At 34.2% G+C, this 21,536-nt stretch overlaps 1 protein-coding gene across 2 annotated transcripts in view; it reads right to left on the bottom strand.

Moving 5' to 3' along the window:
* The window catches only part of LOC140802442 (mRNA export factor GLE1), a 31,697-nt gene that overhangs the window by 6,874 nt on the left and 3,287 nt on the right, over positions 1-21,536 (bottom strand). For both annotated transcript variants that reach the window (XM_073157980.1, XM_073157979.1), the window contains exons 6-12: positions 19,277-19,425; positions 13,280-13,451; positions 10,539-10,752; positions 8,668-8,762; positions 7,803-7,873; positions 4,791-4,872; positions 1,438-1,533 (exon numbers count right to left, since the gene is read on the bottom strand). In XM_073157980.1, coding sequence (XP_073014081.1) covers positions 1,438-1,533; positions 4,791-4,872; positions 7,803-7,873; positions 8,668-8,762; positions 10,539-10,752; positions 13,280-13,451; positions 19,277-19,425 — 879 coding nt within the window. The remainder of the gene's footprint in view (positions 1-1,437; positions 1,534-4,790; positions 4,873-7,802; positions 7,874-8,667; positions 8,763-10,538; positions 10,753-13,279; positions 13,452-19,276; positions 19,426-21,536) is intronic.

The following is a 21,536-nucleotide window of genomic DNA, read 5'->3' on the forward strand; positions in this document are numbered from 1 at the left end:
AATAAAATGCAAATTGGAAAAGGCTAGTAAAGGTGCATCTATTGTAGGTCACTTAAACAATGATATGAAAGTTTTGCAAGGTATTATATTGGCAGTTAAAAGAAATGAATGATGTTATTTTATTTTCTTAATTAGTTCAATTCTTTAGGCTAGCACAGGCCCTCCCACTAATCAGACCACTGTAGACCACTTACCTTGCAATATAGGACTATAAGGGGAGAATCTGTGTAGCAGACTATTTTTTTCATTAAATCTATGTAGTGGACTTGATCACATGAATATATAAGTATTTATGAGAAAACAATGTTATTGGGTTCTATTAGTCTCCACGTAACTGTATATTCATATTCTACCATTCTACATAGATTAAACTTAGTCAAGGAAATTTATTCTGTTTCTGTTCCAAACAAGTGTACTAGTCAGAACTGAATACCAATCACGGGAGCCATATGAGATTATGAGACATATCAACTTGTAGAAAGCACATGACACTAAGCTATATATAACCTGAAACAAACTTATGTATGTCTGAGTGTTTTCTAAATACTACCATGACATAAAAGCAAAGGATGTAGTCTGGACAACACGACAGTCTAACAAATTAAAAGTAAAAAGCATAAAAGTAGAAATTAAAAAAAGAAAAGAAAAGAAAATAATGTAATACAAAGAACAACACTGCAGTCTAACAAATTATTACAACATGAAAATATCAAACTATGTTATCTTCAAACATTTCTGCATTCAGCAACTTAAAAAATAGGGAAGTTTTCACAAGATCCCCTACATTAAGGACTTATTTATCGTTCAAACCCTACCTTATCACTTTTTTTGAAAAAGCCCCTAAAAAAATTCAATTACCATTCTAATCTTACCATCACAAAAGTTAAGTAACCAAGTTATGAAATTATCAAAATATCATTACTGGGAGAACCATTTGTATGCCCATTGACGTAGGAATAATTTGAAATGGAGAATAAAATTTAGGAAGGAAGAAATGAAACAAAGATTATATGATTATGGGAGTAAAATCATTGCATATGTTCTTATTATAGGCATGTGAGGGTAACTTGGAAATTTTCAAAATATCACCTTGAATAAGCTTGAATATTCCCTTCTAGATTCTTACATGTTAAGGTGAGGCGCATTAAAATTAACTCAAAGTGTTAAATGGATAATTTTTGTTAAAACAAGGGGTTTTTCTGGAAAAAAGAAGAAGTAATAAGTTACAGTTTTGAACCAAAAGAAACCATAAGGTCGGGGTTTTGCAAATTTCCCTAAAAAATAACTGACCAGGTAGAGAAAAAAAGGCAATAGATATTACCAAAATAGAAAGCGAAAAACATATCTGATACAAGAAATGGAGTATCCTTTAGTATAACAACCTCTAAAGGGCACAATTATACTGCCTTCTATACAAGGAAAAGATAAAGTAAGCACCTGTGAGGTAACGAGGAGAATGACATGACCACAAGCAAAAGCAGTTTTGTCAAAACTGTTGTCTTTGACTTCATTATTTTCACAGAGGGAAACAACCTGAACATGAGTACGGTTATTACTATGTAACAAGCAAATGGTTAACCAACAAAGAGATATTGACAATAAAGATGCACTGTCAAGAGTGTAATGCAATAAAACTAGTAGACTATATCATATCCGTAAACTAGTGCAAGAGTAAGCACTTGAAGATACATGCTACAATACATTTGCTGTTTATTTAATATGTGAATAGTTAGACACAGGAGTTGCCTCTTTCTACTATTTGTCAAAATTTTGGCATTATAGAAAACTTTCTTGAACAATATCCAAACTTCATCAGAAATCAGAGTGTTCCTCAAGACAAATGATCATACAGATATACAGCTAAAGACATCAAAATTGGTGATGACTCTTTAGGATAATATCCAGGCTTGGGCACTACCATGCCACCATAGGCACGTGGCTTGCGGGAAATGGAGTAAAAAGGGTCCACTTTCGGCTGATTCTTTCAAATATCAAAATTGGTGACGACTCTTCCCCACCCACTCTATGTATGTGTCACTCATTTCTTCGGCAATTCAACAAGGACGGGTATGTGAGGTGTCTAAGGAAAGAGGGGACGCAAAATGGAGAACATGATCTAAAGTATTGACTGATACCTACATGCATCAGCTGATGCATATTAGTACTAGCCATTGCTGATCCAAGAAAGAGGCCAAAATTTAGGAAGGAAGAACATGATCTGAAGTATCAGCAACCATATCCAACCCAAATCAAAGTTGGGACATCAATTAATAATGTCCTCAGTGCTCTTTTTGTGTTTTTCCCCTCTTTCTTCTTTCTCTCCTTTTTTGCTTGTCCTTCCCTGGTGATCCATTATAAATTTGACCAATCTAAGGCAGATTGAGCATGATAAAGCTCCGACCGGATGGTTCCTGATAAGATAAGCTCCCTATCTTCTTCTCTCCTAGTACTTCAAGGAGCATGGAGTATGGCATATGGCAGGTGGCATGTGCTCAAGGTGGATCTTCAAAATATATTAGCATTTTACTTTTCCTATGCCTCCATCTTATGTATAATAGACATAGAATTGAATTTGTATATCAATTTTTTTTTTACATGACTAAGAGAAAAATGATGATTCTAAAATGGGACTTTGCGTACAAATGAAACAACTTCAACTATACAGACTTAATCACTTAAAACATAGACAAATCATTTGCAAGAAGAAATTGCAATAACAGAGATAGTGAGATAGAAAAGCTAGGGAGAGTGGAGAGTGAGTGAAAGGGAGTAATTGTTATTTTCTTATTATTTTTTTTTAATTTTTAGAAATTCTTCTATATTTTTAAATAATATTTATAATTTTATGTAATGAAAAAAGATTGTCCAATCTAATACGAGTGGAGGATACCGCTTATACATCTCATTTTTTCAGATGGCTGATCTTGATTCCGAACTGAGTTTTGGAAACTTGATTGTAGGATTCCTGAGGCTAGGTTTAGCCTTGAGTGCAGGACTTTGCTACAGTGGTCTATAGTCGTGACTGCAGGAACTTCCAACAATAAAGGCTGCAAATAAAGACTTGGCTGCAGGGAATTCCTGCATGGCTACAGATATTCAAGCAAACATCATAGGAAAAAGAAAAGATGAAAAGGAAGAAGCTTGTGGCTTGTGAGGTAGAGATACAAAAAAAAATAACAGATGTGGCAAGGACAAGAAAAGGAAAAGGTTTAGAAGAACTCTATGTGAAGATGGCAGTATAGGTGAATATAGATGACATCAGCAGAGGGATGCCCTCTCCTCTCACCTTCGCCTTCGCCTTCGCCGTCACCGCTCGCTGATCAGCGTCGCCCGAGCACGTCAAGTGCCCTAGCACGAGGGGGAGAGAGAGAGAGAGAGAGAGAGAGAGAGAGATTGCTCTCTCTCAATTTCTCTCACTCAACTTAAGTTTAACCGATCTCTCTCTCTCTCTCAATTTCTTTCTCACTCTCTCTCAGTCTCTCCTTTTCCCTCGGGCTAGAGCACCCGACGTGCTCGGGCGATGGCGATGGCGACGGTGATCGGCGATGGCGACGGGTAGCTCGACAACGAGGTCGACGGTGAGGGTGGAACTATTAGGAAGGGTGCCGTGCAACACCCCTCATGCCATGTGCTGGTCAGCATGGCCATCCATGGTTTTGAGCACCTTTATACCTTCTTCCTCTTATAAGAGACTTTTCCAGCTTTATATGGTCTTCTCTCTGTGTTCTAATATTCCTAATACATTAATTATCTATTTATGTTTGCCTTCTTTCTACCTCTTTCTGATTCTTCTCTCTTGGCCTGATTCTTATCCGAACCTTTCTCACCCTTATACATAGCTACATACCTTGAATTTTGTTCAATTGCTAGAAGCATATTGCCACTTCTGATTTACAAGAATTAGCGTACTTCCTATTTCACTGAATAACCTAAACTCATAGCACGTAATTCTAAAAGGATAATTAGAGATTCAATGTCAATGATGATAAAAATATCAAATATGAGAATTAATGAAACTTCTTATATTGCTACTAATAGAGTATATTAGTAATATTTTTAAGATTGTCTGTAAGCTATTGCACCTACCAAGTTGGCTGACACTGCAGCATAATAAAAATCAATCTCATATAAGGAAATGTTACAACAGTTGTACTCCATCACATAACTATAACTTCACTGAAAATTTCACTAAGAAATGACGTAATAACAGTGAAGTACAGGTCACTATTTTAATCCGTATTCCAAAGTGCATCCCATCATAGTGAAATCATAATTGGCATCAAACAGGATTTGTGCAAAGACAACATTTTAACTAAGATTGCAAGAATCCTTGTTTCTCATTTGTTATGATCAAATTAAATAGATATATAGCAACTAACTCCTGAAAGAATCCTTCTTCCTCCATTAGCCAACACTAATTAATCCAAAACTTGCATTATTTATGGCTAGTAGTGAATCTTAGAAAAAAAATATGATAATGCCAAAGGAAATAAAGTTAACAAATAATCTGAGATGCTCCAGACTATGACCAGTACAATCTACTTTCATCGAATTAACCATCCTTTGACATAATCAAATAGACTAGTATGATTACAATATCTATATCTAAGATTATGCTGCCTAGATAATGATAAATGAAATTCTGAAAGCAACTGAGTTAACCTGCACCATAGACAACAGAAGTAGTAATAGGAGCAATAAAGAAAATCAACGATTATGCATCAAGAAGGTAACTTGGTAATGCTTAAAAAAAAAAAACAACAGAAAACACTACAAAGATTGGTAAATACCTTCTCCGCAAACAATGAAACAGCAATAGAACGAGGGCATTCTAAATCATTCATAATATTTATTAGCTCGCGAGCTTTTGTTCTGCATATAGTTTAAAAGAAAGGAAAGGGGGGAATTTTAGCAATAATAGATTAGCAAATGAATCCAGATTCCACAATAAGTTGACACATGTATCACATATCTGTAATCTAGTATGAACAAGTCTATAATGGATAAAGGGAATATATTACAAGAATGAGAGAGTACCATGGAAATGATATAGGTGCAAATGTCCTAACATTCTTTTCAAAGAGTAAACAAGAAAATTTTCTATTCCTAGACTAGTACCCTGTTACAAAACAATCAAAAATAAAATTGCAAGTGAAAAAATTGCAAGAGTAAACAAGAGCTTGTTTCCTGAAGTATCTGCTAGCAAGCTCAATATGCAGAATCAGCATCTGTCAACATGGCAAATCATTTCCTCAATATAAATGATATTCCAGAAACAAAACATGTGAAATTCATGCATGTAATTAGTCCATCATTAGCAATCATTCTTTCGCTAGCCACAGTATACACATTTTTTATCAGCTCCTACTGTGTGACATTATGAGCATTTTAAAGATTGATATCGATTTTTATGTATAGGACAGTGCAGATTTGTCTTCCTCTTACTCTAAAAGGGATTGGAAAATGTAGAGCTTCGATAGCAGGAAAGAGCGGATATTCACAACCTCAGGAATATGCTGGCAAAATGATCTGTCTGAGATACTTTTCTATTTCTTATGTTCAGATTATTCTAATCACTTCTGGCTTGAACAACTGTTATTACTTATTAGCACTAAACTTAAGCGAACATAATTTTTTTCGCTGAGATAAGATAAACTCAAGGAACTTAGGCAAGTCAACCACCTAGGAATGGTGGGATCTCCTTCAACCACAACATACAACTTACAGTTTAAATGTGCTTAATTTTAAATGTTATCAAGTTCTTTTCATATGGTCCATGTACCCTTTACCTAGAATGAGATAGTCTAAACCTCGAAGATCTATGGAATTCTCAATGACATTCCTCAGTTGTACAGTAGAATTTTATTCAATTGCCTTCATTGTGTGAGTTTGAGTCAAGAAAGTCTACAAAATGACCTTGCTAAAGGGTGTAAAGCTACAAACATCATTACTTTTAACACCTTGCACTGTAGAAACATTTGCATTAGAACACACTTTTAGATTCATCAATTGAATTAAGCCCCAATTCACTTTAGAAATAAATTTTTTCCTTACTCTAGAATACAACTATTTACTTCATAATAATAACTAAACATCATAATAGTCATATTCTAAAATACAAATATTATTCACTAAAATTACATCTTAAATCACACACTAACCAATTCAAAGATAGTCATGCCGATGGTGGCACAACACCCGGCACACCTCGTGCCGAGCCATGCTGAGCGGTGTTGGTTCAAGATGGGTAGTGCTGCCAAAATAATCAAGCCGGCTCAAGCTTTGCTTAATAAGGCTCGATCAAGTTCGGCTCTAAAAATGAGTTGAGCCGAACTTGATCTTCAAAATAGGCTCAAAAATCATTTCAAGTCAAGTTTAATCATGAGCCGATTCAATCAAATAGGTTTGATAAGGCTCGAAATAATTATAATATATGTATCTACAATGTGAGCAGTACTTTCTATACTATACTATAATTTTGTTATATTATAAAATTTACTTAAGTGGATTGTTATGTACTCTGATCTTATAGAGTTTAGTTCTAAATTTTGATACTATCATATCTTTTCTAAATACATGGATATTTTATTAGTTTCTATTTTTGAATTAGGTTCAAACCTAAATCAAGATTAATTTAATTCAAGCTTGATCAAGCTAAAATTTTGTCTTGAATTAAATAAGGCTTGAAACTGCTTATTAATCAGCTCATTTAGGCTCGAGCTCAAAATTAGTTTAAATTGAAATGTTTTCAATTCAAACTTGTTCACAAATATAGGCTCGAAAGTAATTTCAATTTAAGCTTGTTCAGAGCTAGGCTCGATCAAGCTCAGGTTGAATACACTCCTAGGCACAAGTGCATGCTGACCCGTATTGATATAGAGCCCATTTTTTGAACTTTTTTTATTTCTATCGATTATTATCGAACAACTTTAATGTTATTCTTATATCGGCAAATGAAGTCATCATCATCAATATAATTAAAGATTATCAATAGTATTTAAAGCAATATTCTCGTATTATTCTTGTGCTAGCAAATAAAGTCTTTGATACCCTTGTCATTCTCCATTCAACTAGATATTAATTTTAATTATTAAACTATATCAATTAATATTATGTATTCAATTATATCATGGAGTGCTCAATCATCAATATAAATTTTAATAAATGTATTCAATTATATTATGTGTTGAATAATATTTATATTTAACTATTGCTATATCTTTAATAAATATATTCAAACCAAAAATCAAAGATTGGAATGCTGAAGACCTAAATAATATTTAAATATTCTAATTTTGTTATTAAAAATATGTTAAATGTGTCAATAGCACACAGTTTCATACCACCTGCACGCAAGGGCGTGTTCGCCAACTAACACATTGTGCCGACGGTGGCACAACCATCATCGTCCTAATTTTATCATTGATATTTATCTCATCAATCTACTTTATATCAAGTCAAAGGGTATTAATCGTAATTTCATAAAAATAAAACACAATTATCCAGTCTTTTTCTTCACTTTATATTATATAAAGGTAATTATTACATATTTACATTATTATTCTAGAATACAAATGAACATAGGAATAGTTATTCCTAGAATTAATCCCTCATTTTGGTAATAACAAATAAAAATTGCTAGTCTTATTTCAACCATATTCCACTTGTGAACGAGGCCTAAGTGTCATAGATCAATCTAACTACATAGTCTAACTTCAAACATAGAAGTTGAAAACAATAGAAAATTAAATTTATAAGTAGGAAATTGATAGTATTGTTTTTAAAAAGAAATTTTAACTCACCTAACATTGTCAACAGTGCCAATTATTTGTCTCAAGTACCTAGCGATCCGCCGTTCATATTTACCAAAGTCCTGTACAAATACAAACTAGTTCAAACTTCAAAGGGGTATAAATGAACCTATAAGTCAATTCAGCATTCATGAAAAATGATTCACCATTAAAAGCCTATGGTAACACTTCTCAACACATGCTTGCAGACATTCACATAAAGATCTACGCACACAATAGCCTTCTCACCCTCCTGAAGATATCACATAGATGTGATGCATAAGGTAGTAACCAGAGAGTGCACAACTTGCTAGAAGTTCAAGTAAAAAGGTTCTACTTCAAATTTAAATAGTTTGATGCGATCCACAAGGTTTAGAAATTCTACATATGAAAATCATTTGTTCAGAGAATATATGTCATTTAATGAACAACTAAATTAGTCTTATTACAATATAAATCATTGTTTTGGAGATAATCAATGCACAAATAATAATGGCACAACATACGATTTTGTATAACGGCCTTCTTGATATTGTAGATCATATCAATGGCACCAATTTTCAATCTATGACCAGTATATGTGAATTTATTATATTTGTGAGTTGTCTATTTCATATACTATATATATTATTAATGTCCCCTAATTAGAAATGTATAACACATAGCACTGTATAGAACATATACGTTATATATATATATATATTTGCAAGTAAAGGAGTTGTAAAAAATGCCTTGCATGGCTCCTAAAGCAAAAAAATCAACATATAATGAAGGATATGAACCATTGCAGATTAAAAAAAAATGGCTAAATGAATGGACTAAAGTAATAAAACAGCATAAACTTTTCAACATCAGACAATAAAGAACAGACAAAAACCTTATTAAGATGGTTCTTTTCCAGTCCCTCATTGTATAATCTGAGTCTATTTGCTTCTGCCTCTAGGGCTGCATCAGCAGCAAAAACTTTCATTCCTGCAACATGGAAAAATGTAAACCTTGAGACCTCATTTGATTGAAGAATAAGAGACCTTATCCATAGATAAGGGATCCTTATTTATAATTTGTAAACAAACACTACCAAATCTGGTATAACTAATCATGGCTAGCATTCTCATAATATTATTAATATCATGGATTCAAGCCTCTTTATCCTTATATTTCCATTCCAACTTGAAGTTGGAATAAGAGAGAGGACCCTCAATTCTAATATTGCAACCAAACACAAATGACATAGCTCTCTCCTGGACCATGGAGAATAAATAAATATAACACTATCTAAATACAAAAAATATTGCTCTCCCCAAAACTATGGATAAAAATGAGTATAACACTATCTGTGAATTATTTTATTCTTCAACCAAATGAGACCTAATATCATTGAACAGCAAGGTACAAAAAGCAGGTGTTACAGCCAAACTTTCATACTTATTCAGTGTTCCAATAAAAATATACAAACAATCTATGTTGTTACAAACTTACTACTAACAAGTACTGATGCAGTGCATCTGTTTGATAAATTGGATGAGAATTTGATTAAAGGTTGTGATTTCATAAATCAAGAACTACAAGGTAAATTTAATAGACACATCTTTATGACTGTTTTGATGTAACATTCTCTCCTTTAAATTGCAATTTTTAGGAATTGAAGCATATCTGAAAAAACAAAGGACCTACCTATAAGAAAGAGAAAATTTAGGAAAAAAACACCTGAAAAAACTGGATGCTTCCAATTTCTTTTTTTCATATATAAATAAATAAAAATTGAAAGGTAGTGTTTGATATATAATTTGATTAGGGTTTTCAAGAATTGAAGCAATGACTCACAAAGAAACCTAATGCACATATGCTTGCTGCAATAGGAAGGTCTGATTAAGCCTTTCAAATAAGATTTCCCACATTGAACACAAATGGCCCACCCTAACTTTGTAAAAGTACCCATTTGGTCATTTGAACATCTTAGATATCAAACTGATGGCCCCACAAGTACACAAGTGTGAGAAGAAAAAGGTAAAAGCAGAATTTCTGAAGCAATGCAATTTAAAGTGTTTAGTCACACAAGATGACTAGTAACCTCACTGTAATCATCTCTAAATACCAAAAACAGATATTGACTGTGCAAATTCCTCCCTATTTTTCAGCAACGAATAGGATAATCTTACATACAACTTGGAAACCTTCAAATAGCTCTTAAATCCATTCTTCATGTACCAATTTTGACTGTCATGTCCCCCTAGCATGAAGCTACCAATCATAATAACATCCTCTACTTGCTTGACCGAAAGAAACTCAACCAAGAACACTCTCTTCCATTTGTCTAAATCATGCCATGTCAGCTACAACACAATTCTCACATGCTACCAGTTCAACATGACCTATTACAGAATAGTATAAAAGCAGGACAACTTCGTCCTTGAGCTAGTTCATGATGTTATTGTTTATTCTTTCCCATCCCTCAAAAGATGGAAGTAAAAGAGGGAAGCAAGAGCAATCGAAAAAAAAAATATTCGATGAGGATGCAAGGCTCATCTGAGTCTGGCTTGAACCAGAGTATAAAGTGTACCTTTAGAAGTATAATGTTTAGAACATCAAGTAATTTTATGATTTTATTATCATATATTTAAATTTGTATGAGGTAACCTGTGGTGGTTTATGGCTTTGTCTCAAATCTTAACTATGTGTAACAAGTGAAAGAGACATAATATCATCAAATAAATCAAGTATCTGTCAGTTGCACATTCTTATGTGTACCAGAATGACTTTTGTTGGAGATAGAATTTCCCTCGGTTGTTTCTTTTGTTTCTGCAGTTGTAAGCATATTCAATTTTGTAGTTCCGCTATTTTTAACTTCAGCAGCTGCATTTTCTCTCATTCGAGCAGATTCCTTTTCTGCAGCTTCCTTTGCTGCCGCCTCAAGTGCTGCCTTTTTCGCTTCTTCAACTAATTTTGCAGCCCTGTGTCTAGCCTACAGTCAAACAGTATAAATTCACATTTGCCGAAGTTTAAAGTTAGCTCCATGTTACATGCCAATGCAATATCTAAGAACAAAAACAGACCAAAAGCCATTTTCTAATGAAGCAACTGAACACATTAACTGTGGTTTTAGCCTTTTAGGAAGAGGAGTACCAGATTAGCTAATAATGACAACAAAAGAAAATAACTGATAAGAATAAAGTACTTAGTACCCGGCTGCATAGATCTCTTTGTCAGACCAAGCACTACCATAAAATCATGTATTTTCTAACTACTTCCTCTCATGTTACCAGAGAAACCATGGTTTGAACTTTCCCAAGGAACTGCATAGTGCACAAAGATGGAAATGTTCTACTTCCTGGTGTAACTTATCAAGAACTAGGCTATGTTCAAAGTTTGGTTGATCCCAAGTTGCAGAGATAAATTTAAAAAATATATAAGTTATCTATATCCCTTGTATTCTCCATTCAATTAAACCACATACCTCATCTTCTGTGCCATATTTTAGCAGTCTGTATATAGTGGACGTTTTTCACAATATCACTGATGTGCTTCAAAACAAAGTTCCACATATCAGAATTGAGTCGGGATCGGCCGTCCAAAAAAACGATACGTATCAACTGTACCGGCGGTATCGATCATCCGTATCGGTTTGTATTTTAAAATAATTTTTAAAATACAAAAAATTTCTAAAAATTTTTAAAAATAACAATAATAAGATAAAATATAAATCATTCATATATAAATCTAAAAATTTAAAAATTATTATTATTTTCTTAAATTTTATCTCTGTTTCTACTACTCACACTCTATCCCTCTCATACAAATAAAAAAAATTCTTACTCTCTCCCTCACTTTCTCTTATCAAACTCTCTTTCCCACTCTCTTATTAATTTTCTTTCCCGCTAACTCTCCCTCTCTCTCACTATCTCTCTTTTATTAACTCTCTCTCACTACCTCTCTCTCTACCACTACCACTCCCTCTCCCTCACCCTCACCGACTACCCTCTCTCTCTCATTAACTCTCTCTCTCTCTCTCTTTTATTAAAACTCTCTCTCACCGAATCCCTTCTCTTGATCTCTCCCTATCCGATTCTATCTCCTCTCTCTCCCACTAACACTCCCTCTCTCTCACTGACTCCCTTCTCTCTCGATCTCTCCCTTTCCGATTCTTCTCCGGCGATGCTTCTCTGAGAAGCTTCGACAAGGTATTTTCTCTTTTTCTCTCACTCCTCCAACATGGTATTTTCTCTTTATCTCTCTCTCCATTCGATGAACTCTCTTTATCTCTCACTCTCATCTCTTTCTCTCTTTTTTTTCTTACTCTCCTCCCTATCTTTCTTCCTTTCTCTCTCCCAATTTCGATCAGATTCGGCCGATACGACTGATCCAAACCGGAAACCAATCGGGTATCAGCCGAAACCAGTCATTGTACTAGTTTCAGCCCTAGATTGGGATCAACCAAAACTTGGGACCATGCTTCAAACACATCTACCCTATATGTGCATAATTTCATCTACTGTACAGTTTTTAAATATTTTCCTACTTCCAATTAATATCTTCTATAATATAATATTAAAATGAAACAATGAAGTAAAATTACAAAAGCTAGCAGACCCCTTTCTTTTCCTCCCGTACACAAGTAACCCCTTTGCTCATATACCCACCAGTCTTCCCTTTCTTTTCTTTGACAATTTCCCCTTCCCTGCCCAAGCCACCCCACTACTCGATGGGTTGGCATCAATGGTGAGGGGAGGTAGTTTCTTTCTTCCTCCTCCCTCTTGTACAATGTGCTAAGGGGGGAAGGAGGCATTTTGGCTCCTCCAACTTGGGTTCTCCTATGGAGAGCACCTTCCCTTTTGTTCAATCCGTCCACATGTCCAGGAAGTCGAGCACTAGTCAAACTTCTATGCCAGCCATTATTCCCGGCTCGCGGAGCGGCATACCGGGAAAAAAAGAAATAACTAGGAGTTGGTGCCTACTTATTCTTCTCCAGTGGTCAGATTCATTGGATAGCTTTGCAAAATATAGGCCGACTAGCATTTGTAGTTGCTCGCCTGGTATTGTGGTAGCATGGAGTGAGATGCTCGAGTTATGTCAGACTTCATGTGCTTCACTATTGCCTGCGTTGGAGATTTGGTCCATAAGTTCTTGGGACTTACAACCTCATGTTGTAATCTTCGGTCTGGGTTTTCCTCTACCTGTTAAGGTCAGGAAAGATTGATAGTTTCTTTTCTCTGTTGGCGTTTTTCTTTGTTGGGCAGGCATTTTGCCAAAGTATTGGGGCTTTCAAGAGATTTGTCCCAACTTCCTCTTTTACCTTATATGTGTGAAGTTTTGTATTTACTGGAGTAATAATGCAATATCAACCAATGGCATTTCCTTCAAGATAGACATCAAATTAAGCAGTAAGTAGAACTATTTTTGTTTTCATATGTATCTAAAAACATCATTTTAGTAGTTCTTGTACTTGCTCATGAAGTTACATATCTATGTTTACAAATGTAGTTAAAACTAACCTCTGCTTCTTGTCTAGCTCTTTCTTGATGTGCTTTTTCTTCATTAAAAGCTTTCTCCTTTCTTATAGCTTCTTCAAGAGCTGCCTCATCTCTTATTTTGCGCTCTTCAATTTGGGATCTTTGCTCATGATCCCTTTGGACAGAAGATAAATGTTTATCAAGTACTTCTGCACTACAATGAAGCAATACAGTATAAATTCAGGTGCCTTTGAGTGACTAAAGGTCTTCAAGACATTGAAAATGTTGGTATCTGACAAACACCAACTGAAACTGAATTTTAAGGAGCAATATGTTATATGATCAAGAAAACAAGGAAATAGGGAATATCAGAGTCAAAATAAACAAAATAGGAGAAAAATCTAGGCCGTTAACTGAAGATAACATGGGCAATAGAAGAAACATATAAAAGAAATCACTTTTCCTTAAAATATAAGTATTATTAAGTGCATTGATGCACTTAAGTTCAGGGAAAGGAGGAAGTACAATACATCTTAAAGATACATCAAGAGCAAAATAGATCTTCAACACTCAGTCATCCAAGTCCACCACAGACAGAAAAAATAAAAAATAAAAAATAGAATCAATCTACCTACATAAAATGCTATAAATAGAATCAAACAATAATCAGACTAATGATGGATCAAGCCTCCAGGTGATGATGACCACCAAATATCAGAAATACAGAGGATCATTTTGTTAAATATTCCAGATAGCTATCTAGGATAGAAACTGATTTCTTTTTACTTCTTGACCACAGGGTTACATCCTGAAAGAAAGGTCATTCCTAGTCATCCTATTTCTATTCCTATTTAAGAATCAGAAAAAGGATTGTCATATAACACAAAACCATGTTCATCACCTACCCAAAAAGGACCAGCAAACATTTCATGATCTCATTCTTTACATAACCATATTTATACTTGAACCCCAACAACTAAACAGAATTTAAACTATTCCCTAATCTTCTTTGCTTTGTCCCCTTTTAATCATTCTTAGGCTTCATTTACTTTAGGAATAAAGTCAATTCTAGAATAGATATTCATTTTTGTTATTCTCAAAATGATGTCTTTATTTTAGGAATAGTTATTCTTATGTTCACTTATATTATAAAATAAGGATATAAAATTACTTTTGATGTGATATAAAGTGAATAAAAGATGAAAAAAAAGTGTTTCATTTTTTATAAAATTACTATAAATACCTTTTAACTTGATATAAAGTTAATGGGATAGATATTAAGGGTAATTTAATAATTGAGTTAATGTGTGGTATAAGATGTAATTTTAATAAAAAAAATATTTGTATTCTAGAACAGTCATTATTATGTTTAGTTATTATTCTGGAATAAGAAATTGTATTCCAAAATAAAAACAAGTTAATTCCCGGAGTGAACAGGGGCTTAGGTTTATGCATCCTCTAGCATCATCATTTTCAACATCAAATGGATCACATCATCACTATTTCTCCCAAGAAGCAATTCTCTAGTTTCATGGCATAAGTTGTAACCTTTTATCTTGTTAATGAAATTCTTCTATTCCTTTTCAGCCAAACTGACCAAATAATTGTAGCCATCATTGTATCCCATACTCTACAGTTTTTCTGCATTATTCTCCTTTTCATCCACACCACATTAATGTAGAATTTTGTGATCTACTTGATGTCCCATGTTGGAGATCTTAAGTCGAAACTCTCCAAGTTCAATTTCTTATGATATAACTAGCTATCAACTTTCAGCACATATTATTCTTGATTTAAGCAGTCTCCACCACCACTATGCACGAAGTTCAATACTAATAACATCTATATTTAAGATCCCTTACCTACTAAGTTCCTTTCTGCTGCAAACAACCAGCTAAGTAAAGAGAATGACTTTTCTTCTCCATCCAAAATAACCATAAGAATTTGCAACTGATCCAACCCATTTTTCTATGCACATACAGGAAATTTGAAGGGAAGTAATAGAATAGAATAGGGAATTTAAAGAGAAATAATATGATAGAACTAAAATAGCATTTGATAATTATCCCAGCCAACCATAGTAAATTGCTATCCAAAGTTCCAAATAGATAGTCACTTTTCCACCTCACACTGTAACATTCACCCAATGTTCTCTTGTTTATAACTTTTCTAGTTTCTACAGTTAATTATTACAAAGAAAAGAAAACTTAATAGAAAAGAAAAACCATTGAGAATTCAAAAGAAGATAATAGCATCTCTTGTTCAAAAAATTAAAGCATTACAGTTTGAAAAACATAGACAAAACATTTCATGGACGGGTAGAATAGAGAGAATAGATAATGGAATATGCAGCAAGGTAGCAGTAGAAAAAGGAATGTTGGGAATGAAAAAGTAGGAAGGAGCAGAATAGAGAGCCAAGTAACATAGCTAGGTAGAAAGGAGTGCAAGCTTCTTCACATAGACCATATTTAGTTAAGCTAGAATTTATTAATGGTAACTTGGTAAGGATTGGATCCACCAGATCTATCACCTACTGTTCTAATGTTCTATGGATTTAGATGTCCAAATGTGATTGTACTAATTGATTGACTCATAAAGAAGAAATTATTTTCTAAGGCTCCGATTGCTTTGAAAATAATGCTCAATCTAGAATTGGTATTCCTATATCTTACTAACATTTATTCTAACTAGGAATAATTATTTCTCTGTTCACTTATGATCTTAAATAATAGTGTAATGATTATTTTTGATGTACTATAAACTGAAGAAGAAGAGAAAAATAGTGTCTTTTATGAAATTATGAAAACATCCTTTGATGTGATATAAAGTAGATTGATAAGATAGATTTGACAGATAGACTTCTAAAGCACAATACTCTACATATTGTAATGCATTAATCCATGTATGCATTATCATTCTATATGCAATTGCTACATATTTATTACTGGCTCTGTATGCAATAGCTACATGTTACCATTCTCTATATATGAAAATATTATATGTTTTATTTTTAATTTTGGAATGGCAACATACTCATTTTTCCAAAAACATAGTTAAGAAATAATATCTGTTTTGACCATTAAAATTACTACTTTTTGCTTGTCAAAACAAACAATAAATCATCCACTAATTAAAGATTGACTACCATATTTTACAAAATATTTTTGCAGCATCCATAAAACCAATCTCTTTTCTTTATTCATCATACTGTTCTGCCCTTCCCTAGGTATCAACAAAAGGGAAAAAAATTACATGAGAAAAATATTTCCTAGGTTGCCCAATTGCTGCTGTTAGCATCTGTGCAGCTGCATACCACCTTTCAAATGCAAGAAATCCATCTACCACCAAGACCTCTTATCTTTAAACATCAATCACATTTTCCTACTTCCTATCAACGATGGCCGCCGTAAGAGGAGAAGAAAAAAAAAACTGAGAAACTCACCTTCATCGTCGCCAACCGCCGCTCGCCGCTCACCTGCCATCGCCGCTCGCCATCACCATCGCCGTCGCCCGAGCGCGTTGGTGCCCTAGCCTCTCTCTCTCTCTCTCTCTCTCTCTCTCTCTCTCTCTCTCTCTCTCTCTCTCTCTCTCTCGATCTCATCTCTCCCTCGGGCTAGGGCACCGACGCGCTCGGGCGACGACGATCAATGACGGCGACGGCGATCGGCAACGGGTAGCTCGACAGCGAGCAGTGGAACTATTAGGAGGGGTGCCGTGCGGCACCCCTCGTGCCATGTGCCGGTACGCCGCCGGCGCGGCCATCCAAGCTTCCTAGTACCATATGCCTTCTCAAAATTTATTCTTCTTGCATTTTCTCCTTGCATGATAATCAATTGGCTTAAAAAGCTTAAGTTATTAGGCAATAAAACTATAATATATTATATCTTACCTTCAAGATGCGGGTTGCTTAGTCTTTATACATCGTATGTGGATCTATAAAAGATAATAGGATATGCAACCCCTCCACATTTGATTGAACTCATGTCTTGGATAAAGGTACTAGCTTTGGTTCAATGTTTGATAACTAGTTGACCAAAAGAGCTCAAGCTAACAGACCGACAATGTATACAATATCGATAAGAGCGTGAAAAAGAATTACACTAAAGAATACAATTTCTTAGGAGTAGGGGTGAAAACGGATCGGATAGTGCTCAACTCATTTCCGAATCCATATTCGGAAGAATCCATATTTTTAGTCCGAATATGGATTCGGATACGGATATTTGACGGATAGCAAAATTTAAAACCGTACGCTAACTAAATAGATACGGATCGAATAATCTTCGAATACAGATCGGATAATTTTTAAATATGGATTGGATCTTAAACGGATATAAATCGGATCATAAAATGAATACAGATAGAATCATAAACGAATTATAACCTTTATTTTAGAAACAATTAACACAAATGACTATTTCAAAAATAAAATTTGAGTAATTAAAATTGTTAGTTTTGTTATTTATATATCTAAATTTACTATTTCTTGTATAAAGGCAATATAGTAATAAGGCTCTTATCCCTCCATTCGGGATACAGCATCCTACCTAAAAAAAGAATATGGCATCTGGTCCGAACTCCTAATTTTATCTATTAATTTCATTCCAAACATGAGATTGGTGTTACATCCAATCCCATCTTTATATCCCTTAAACAAATACACCCAATGGGGTCAATTGACGATTGATGAGTGTCTAACTACAAAAAATTTCCTACAACCCCATTCCAAACAATCTGCTCCTCTATTTCAAACCCATCATGCCTTTCACGAGAAATAAGCCCCTTCACAGTTCCGTCGACGAATCAATTCAAATATGGCTTCATCCTTTATCAATGACTCCATCCTCTCTGTCTCCATAATTGGCAAATAAACAAAGAGCAAACTTGAACAATTTTAAGACTTCATCATGCACAAGAGGAAAGAAAAAAAACACAAAAGAATTTTGTGCTGCTAATTTGTTGAGTCCTCAAAGGGAAAGGAAAGAGAACACAAACTTTGCCCAAAATAATCACACAAACAAAAACCATAGAGACATAACCACAAACATCGGGTGCGTAGTTCAAATCCAACGAAGTAAACATCAACAAAACAGAACCTTATTACGATCTCGACCAATGGAGGAGGCTTGCGCAGTTCCCCCACTGGCACAAACCACCTTCCTGACCCTACACACTCTTCATCCTTATACAAGTCCTTCGTCTTCCTCATTGCCCCCCGCGCACCGCCACAAGCACCAACTCAAAGAGGGAGGATTGGAGGAGATGAAGTTTGGTGACGCCGCGATGGAGTAGTGATAACGACAAAGAGGCCAAAGAGGTGTTGGCAATGAAGACCGTGATTGGTGATGGCAAGGAGAGATTTTAGAGAGAGGGGGTGGAGGCGGCTACTGATTGGGAGAGATGGAGAGGGTGGGATTAGTGTGATTTAGAGGGTTGGGAATTATATAAGTGGTTAAATGGATATCCATTATCCGAATTCATATCCGATAACATTAGCTATACTTGTATCCGTATTCGGATTCGAGTTTTTCTTAATAGACTATCCGTATCCAGATCCAAATCCAGACATTTTACTACACCCCTATCCGTATCCATATCCGAATTTGACGTATAGAATTTTTTAATCCATATCTGATCCAATCCGGATTGGGTAGTAGGTCAGGTCGAACTAAGTTCAACCCATTTTCACCCCTACTTAGGAGGCACTGGAATCATGTGTTGTTTTCTGAATAGTTCTATTTGTTAGCTAAGACTTGCACTTTAACAGTCTCTCCCAGACTTTAAGGTCGTATTTTTCAAACAATGATGTTCCTGACTAATAAGCGATAGTTATTTCTATCATGTACTTTATAGATATACTCAAACTACCATTATCATGAACTGAGACATGCTCTATCAGATGTGACTTTACTTCTCAAGTTATAAACAAAAAAATAAATTAATCAAGGCAATAATGATCACTTTTAGCCTTTTGAGAAGGCATGAATTGATAATAATGTCATTATATATTGCAGTGACTGAAGAAGGAAAAGCGCATACATCTTTCGTTGATATTGCTTGTCTAGTCTTCTGTCCATCTCTCGCCTTACTTCTGTATGTTTCATAAGTCGATCAATGACAGTAGATGCTCTATCAATTTCATTCTTGTGATAAACCTCCAATGCAGCTAACTTGCTCTTAACTTCTTCCTGAATTCATCAAATAGCTATAGATATGAGAATTTTTGGAAAAGGAATATGGAACTGGAACACAATACTCGCTACTGTACTTGTATAGAATCTAAATTGAATAAAAGAAAGAGAAAATCTTTTATCCAACATAAAAGTCAGTGAAGTAGAGAACTGTGACTTTTTGTAAGATGACCAAAATATTTTTCAGGTATTAATCATAGTAAATGACAATTTCTACATTTCTGTTATTCTAGAAGTAAACCTCTACTTAACTATCAGAAGTACAAAGATAATGATCCTTATGCAGCCTTTTCAATGACCAGATACTTCCACAAAAAAAAAAAACTTTCCACTAAACAAGAGAAAAGTTGACGAGAGAATTAGAAGAAAACTAAGTTTCAAGTCTGAAACTTTACAAGAATTATATGAAAACAAAAGAAAAAGAATAGTTGTACCCAACAGTAAAGTGTTAGCAAAAACTAAAAAGTGACTACGTTCTTTCCCATCTTAAAGGAAGATTATAGAGGACATCCTGACATCCTATAAAAAGAAAAGATATAACTATATAACTATATTAATTGATCTTTGTGACCTTAAAATAGTAGATTTCCTATAACATGAGGATAATGTGAACTTTTGAAGGATTAGAGATATCGCCAAAAAAAAATGCGAAGGACAAAATTTCTCCAAAGGATAGCAACAAGAAGAGGCAAAATATATTTCAGAAGTCTACCGTGCCAAGAGATTCAAGACAACATAGGCAACAATGAGCTGAAAGTAAATTAACATAAGTTAAATGTGCCTCAGGGAGAAACATGCGTCTTTGACAGTAGTTAGAAAAGAGAAATGATGCGTCACAAATAGACAAAAAAAATATCCAAGTAAAGCTAATAGAAGGAGCCAAAGTTTAATATTTCAATATCTAGAAGCATATTTATCTACTAATTGTAGCGAGCCAAATAATTTCATACTCTGGAAATATAAAAACAAGTACTTTTAAGTTTTAGAAGCTTTTGGTTTTTAGTAATGTTTAACAAAACAGCACTTTTAAGCTGTTTCAAATTAGGAAAATGTCCAACAATTATGAGTCCACTTTTGACCCAATCATTATAACAGTTCCATAATTCACGTACAACTGAAAATTACCCCTATTTTTTTTAAAATTTTAATAGTACTTCAATTGAAAGTTTGAAACCTATTGAGTTACTTATATATCACACTAGCATGACTATTTTTTCTTCCACTATATTAAATTATAATCATGCACACTAGGTTCTGTTTTAAGGGTTTATTTCCCCTCTCTAGCAGAAATTGGTTTCTTTTGATGGGATGTTAGCTAGATCTATCATCAACATTGACCATGTTCGGCTAAATTAAGTTATGTCAAAGAGTCTAATTCCAATCAAGGTCGGTTGTCTGCATGTATAAGTAGATATGGAGCTATTTCACTCACAATATATTTTCCTTGTCTTCATAGGAATGGATGACAAAAATCTTAAATCTACCATGAAATCCAGAGTTTCGCAAATCTTTAACAATTTATATCTCTAGTACTTGTTCCATATTTTGAAACGCAGCTAGCTGCATAGTCCTACTCCCTCTAATTGGATGGAGCTCTCTTCAATTTGGATCTATGTGCTTATTTAACTCTCTTCCTAATGCTATAAGTATGATTTTTGGTCCATATTCTTGAGTCTATATTTAAATATTATAGTATAAACTTATGTTGCTGGTACTGAAGACTTTTGTAGAAATAAGTATCTTTTAAAGTATTCACATAATGGATATTTTTTAATAAAAGATCACACCAGGGTGTGCACATCCATATTTTACATGGAACATGATAAAGTATATCAAAACCTAACCCATATTTTGGATCTAATGTATGCTAAATAAGCAAGCAGTTGTAACCATATGATCAGATAAGAATGATGAAAAGTAATGTTACTTTGCAATTGTATTAAGCAAAACAGATAGTAATCATAGCTAGAGTATTTAAGCAGCAAGGTGGAATAATTAAATGGCAGAGAAGAATTAATGTATCAACCACACATCAAGATACTGTTCCTGTTGGCAGTATCAAAGTAAACCATAAACTTAAACATGAAAACTGAAAAGGTGAGCTTTGC

The sequence above is a fragment of the Typha latifolia genome, chromosome 15 (assembly GCF_019914945.1).
Source record: "Typha latifolia isolate L0001 chromosome 15, TyphaL0001v2, whole genome shotgun sequence".
In the NCBI taxonomy this organism is placed as follows: domain Eukaryota; kingdom Viridiplantae; phylum Streptophyta; class Magnoliopsida; order Poales; family Typhaceae; genus Typha; species Typha latifolia.